The 5,068-nt window shown below is 32.3% G+C and overlaps 1 protein-coding gene and 1 long non-coding RNA gene across 3 annotated transcripts; one reads left to right on the top strand and one right to left on the bottom strand.

Moving 5' to 3' along the window:
* Positions 1-303: 303 nt before the first annotated feature.
* LOC139431001 (uncharacterized) lies at positions 304-793 on the bottom strand. The gene is made up of 2 exons (XR_011641357.1): positions 693-793; positions 304-641 (listed from the first exon to the last, which is right to left on the bottom strand). It is a non-coding gene; the product is annotated as an uncharacterized lncRNA (long non-coding RNA).
* A 99-nt stretch (positions 794-892) lies between these two features.
* On the top strand, positions 893-4,082 carry LOC111429338 (DNA repair protein complementing XP-A cells homolog Xpac). Of its 2 annotated transcripts, XM_071198556.1 has the most exons (4): positions 893-972; positions 1,357-2,402; positions 3,157-3,319; positions 3,376-4,082. In XM_071198556.1, the coding sequence occupies exons 3-4, from the start codon at positions 3,192-3,194 to the stop codon at positions 4,046-4,048; spliced, it is 801 nt and encodes a 266-aa protein (XP_071054657.1). In that variant the 5' UTR covers positions 893-972; positions 1,357-2,402; positions 3,157-3,191; the 3' UTR covers positions 4,049-4,082. The 2 variants fall into 2 exon arrangements, with proteins under 2 accessions (XP_071054657.1, XP_022920986.2); XM_023065218.2 differs by lacking the exons at positions 893-972; positions 1,357-2,402 and having other exon boundaries at positions 3,078-3,319.
* Positions 4,083-5,068: the final 986 nt, after the last annotated feature.

Here is a 5,068-nt window from a genome sequence, read left to right as displayed (position 1 = left end):
GACATGAAATTAAAAATTCTTCTGGGACCGAAAATTCTCGATGGCATACTGGATGCTCGTCAGAAGGGTAGTTCTTGTAGTTGGTACCCTTAGCTGCTGAAGAGCTACCCTGAAAAAGAAGAACTTACCTGATTTTACTTGTAACTCTGACGTCACAACGTTTATCTAGCAGAGGTCAACACTTAGGTCAATGGCGGGGTTATCGATAACACACAGGTCAAAGGTCACACGCTGCATTTAATTGATATTTATAAAATTTAATATGTTAATTGATAAGGTTATGAAAAATTTCTCACCGCCAGCTTCTACAATATTTTTTTTATTTATACTTTATACAATTAGTAGTTGGCCGCCGGCTTTTACAATTCAAACAGTTTCTCGTTGTTGTTCTGAGTGCTGGCCACTTGGAACAACACTTTATCCTTGGCATTGGACATCGCTTTTGCCAATGATCAGGCTGCAAACATCTCCAACACACCTGGGGTACTGGGAATGGTACAACATTCCTAGTATCCCAACTTTTTTCTTCTTCTTCTTCTTGTTATAAAACAAAAGATTATGTAGAGAATCAATTATTTCAATGAAAAAAAAGTTACTACTCATCTCTGTTTGCTTAATTTTAATTTCTTGTACGATTTGTTCTAAAAGACGAGATTATGTAGAGAATTTATTACTTCAATGAAAAAACTTACTATTCATCTTGATTTCGCTTGGAGATTTACAACTTTTGGTTGTAGTTTCGTTTGAAGATTCAGAACTTATTTACACAGCGTGTGACCTTTGACCTGTGTGTTATCGATAACCCGCCATTGACCTAAATAACCTTGTTGAGAAGCAATATTGGATATGGTTATTTTGAAAAAAAATGGAATAAACTGGTCTTATTGTGTGGGTGAGTGCACAGATGGTGCAAAATCAATGATAGGAAAATTTTCTGATTTTGTGGCACTGGTAAAGAAGATAATTAGTCCAGTATGTACAGTAATTGGATATGTAGTCCTTTCCAAAAAGATCTAAACTTGGAGATCTTTCTAACTTTACTGCAAAAGGAAAAACTTTACTCCTTAAAATCAATTTTTACGCTATTTTGTCAGAAAAATCTATCAAAGTTTTATTATCTTTTTGCACAACATATCTATGTGAGAAAGGATTTTCCACATATACTTACTTGTAAGATAAATACAGAAACAGATTATATGCAGAACCTGATTTAAGACTGAAACTGTCAGACATTGAGCCTAACTTTGAATTTCTGTGTTTTGGCAAACAAGCGCAAGTATCTCATTAAGAGTGTTGTGTCAATTTTGAGTTTTGATTTTCTTGTATCTATTATTCTATTAAAGTTTGTGTTTTTAGGTATGAATTAAAATTGTCTTGTATAACATGGAAAATAAAAAGAAAATCTATAACATTTTATTTTTTCTTAGCTGTAAGTAACAACTAAGATGAAAGATGAAAAAGGTTGGGAAACACTGCTGAGGAATATTTAATTCTCTAAATATCGAAGCATTAGACACCATGGCAGAATCGTGCAAAATTTCATTTTGTATTCATTGTATTAATTGGTCATGAGGATTTGGTTTTGGCCAAACTTTTTTTGTCTTTTTGATTATACAGTCTAGGTTTATATTATAGATTATATCACAGGTTTATATGACAGTTTTCTGGAACTTTTATGGAATTAATTTTTATGTTTAATATACAGCATTTTACTTATTATTGGTATAGTGCGGAGTTATGATTAGTTTTCAACAATTTTTTGTGTGTTTTTGGATCGGTTTTTGTGATGACACTCCAGATATAATCCCTGCGTCCCAATAACCTTGAGCACGTCTTTCCAATGTCATTAAATGATACCTCCTTGTTCGTCACTTTCTGCTCCAAAATTGCTTGGAAAAAAATCTAAGTATTTTAAGCGACATATTTGCATGGTAATTACGCAATAAGTTGTAATATTATACTATTATGGTTTCCTAAAAATCCATGGCTTGGCAGTTTGAAGCTAATCCACGCCGTTGCTTCTTTTGTTGTTAATGTTGAAATAAATTCGTTATTAATTTTCTCATTTGAGGGCCAACAAATATGCCTTCTTTTAGTTTAGCGTACGATAGTTGTGGAAAGAGCTCGGTAAGATATTTAAATGCTGGACATTCTGGATTCAACGTTTTCACAAAGTTTTTCATTGATGTGTAGTGGAGGAAATAATACAGATTCTGGCCTCACTAGAGGCTTGTTTAAGACATTGAAAGCACCAGTATCGTAACATTCTCTAGAAAGCCAGTATTTGCGCACATACTGCTGCTCTCTCGCTCGGCTATCCCACAAGCAAAGAAACCAGCAATATTTTGCAAAACCGCCATGTAAGCCAGTAACCACAGCAACTACCTGAAAAACATAGAAATGTAAGTCATCAAATTAACATGAATTGTTACTATGTTTTTTTTTTCACATTTTTGGTGATATTTCGAAAACTGGACGTGATGGAGAAAAACTGAAGACAGTTTCAGAATCAGCTCAACATTCTACGCCATAAAAAAAATATCGCAGTCTTCGAGGAAAAAAATTGATTAAAATGTTTTTATACTTGTTTAACTTAATTACTTTAATTATCATCAAGTAATTTAAGCTCAACCCGAATAAACTGATTATTCGGAATCATTAGCGGATCATTACATCCTCCCATCTATTTATTTCAACAATATAGATAAAATTACGTTCACTCACTGTAATATAATACGTTTAAAATTGGATATATTCATCGAAACATGTGTGTTCATTAAAATAATTTCGTGTAAATGCATGCCTTAAACAGTTACGGTGTTTGATGTTTACAGGTTTATTTCCATTGAATTAATTTATTAAATTCTTTAATAACAAACTTAATTAAATATGAAATTAGTATAAAATTAATACATTTTAATCACTATATATGTATATTTATATAGGCATAAAGTAAGACTGTTATTTTAGAAAGTTTCAGATTTAGCCGTGCGTTTGAACAATATTTTTTATTGAACTAAAAGTTTTTACCAATCTTAGGCATAAAGTTTATATTATAAAGCATATCCTGCCATCTATGATTGAAAGTACAAAACTTATACTATGTTTGTAAACAAACCGGTTAATTTTAGGTTAAAATTTCCGTTAAATTTCTAGCAATCCCGCTTTAAGATCTAAAAACATTCCAAATTATGGAAAAATCGGATGATTTAACTGAAGAGGAGCTAACAGAGCAACAAAAACAAAGAATCAAAAAGAATCGTGAAAAAGCACTTTTATTAAAAAAGAGTAGGCTAACAACTCACCCCTATGCAAAACAGTAAGTTAAATTCTTTAATACCAAATAAAAACCAAATATTTTCTTATCAATTTTAGAGAAGTGGTTTCAATAGATAAAACAACAATTTCAATTGGTGCTGTTAAATACAAAGATACAGGTGGTGGGTTTTTGCTAGAAGAACACCCCGAAAAAGAACCAGAACCTGTTAAATTAGTAGAAGATAATCCTGTAATAATCGAACCAGACCGCCCAACATGCGAAAAATGCCAAAAAATTTTCGCCAAATCTTGGCTATTCGAAACATTCGATTTAAAAGTATGCGATGAATGTAAAGATCCAGAAGAACATAAACTTATCACAAAAAGTGAAGCTATGTCTTCTTATCTACTCAAAGATTGTGATTTTACAAAACGTGGTACACCACTTAAATTTATTTCAAAGAAGAACCCACACAATTCGCGGTGGGGCGAGATGAAACTTTACCTGCAGGTTCAGGTTGAGAAAAGAGCATTGGAAATATGGGAGAGTGAAGAGAAGTTACAAGAGGAGATTGAAAAACGGGAAGAGAAAAAGGTTATGGCTAAAACTAAAAAGTACCAGAAGCAAATGAAAGAATTAAGAATGAATGTTAGAAGCAGCTTGTATGATAAAACTACCTCTGCTTCACACACTCATGAATTTGGGGAAGAAACTTATAATGAAGAGGAAGATAATTATACTCATAAGTGTGTTAGTTGTGGTTATGAAGAAACTTTTGAAAAAATGTAAAATAATTTTAATTGAATAAAATAAATATATTAAATATAGGAGCACTCAAAATAACCCCATCTCTAGAGGAACAAAAAATGAATTATGTTTATGAACATTCTTGGTCCACTATGGTTCTTATTATTCCAACAAAAACTGTCCATCCTATATAGTCCTTGGATTTCCAGGGATCTTTTCTTAATTTAGCTCGATGCACTTGAAGTACCGAATTTGCTTCTAAAAGAAACACCATCAAATTCAACCTGCTTAATATTCTATGTTGTGTATGAGAAAAAGTGGAAGAACAAGAATATCATCCTCACAACACAAGCTTACCGAATCTTATTTAATACCTTATCAAGGTATGCAAGCGGTATTAATTCAGCTGTATTCCTTGACTTGACTACTCTTTGAAAAGTGTGTTCTTAAAAATATACGAAGCCACCATCTTCATTCTGTATGATAGAACTAATTTGATTGTTCTTACAGAAGAGAATGTTTCAAAAAAAGGAGAATAAAGAGTAACTGTTCAAACGCATAAATATGCTGATGATACCATACTTATAACGACCCTTGGATTTCTGTCGATGTGCTCTTCTTACCGCTAATATATTAAATATAGGAGCACTCAAAGTAACATTTCTAGAGGAAGACAAAATGAATTATGTTTATGAACGTTCTTGGTCCACTATTATTCTTAATGAGTATATATTATTCCAACAAAAACTGTCCATCCTATATAGTCCTTGGATTTCCAGGGATTTTTTCTTAATTTAGTTTGATGCACTTGAAGCAGCGAATTAGATTCTAAAAGAAAGTTGAAACACCATCAAATTCAACCTGCTTAATATTCTGCGTTGTGTATGGGAAGAAGTGGATGAACAAGAATATCATCCTCACGACACAAGTTTACCGAATCTTATTTAATACATTATCGAGGTATGCAAGCGGTATTAATTCAGCTATATTCCTTGACGTAACCAGTCTTTGAAAAGTGTGTTCTTAAAAATATACGAAGCCACCATCTCCATTCTGTATGAT

This window comes from Onthophagus taurus, chromosome 8 (assembly GCF_036711975.1).
Source record: "Onthophagus taurus isolate NC chromosome 8, IU_Otau_3.0, whole genome shotgun sequence".
In the NCBI taxonomy this organism is placed as follows: Eukaryota; Metazoa; Arthropoda; class Insecta; order Coleoptera; family Scarabaeidae; genus Onthophagus; species Onthophagus taurus.
This window is presented reverse-complemented; position numbering and strand designations above follow the sequence as displayed.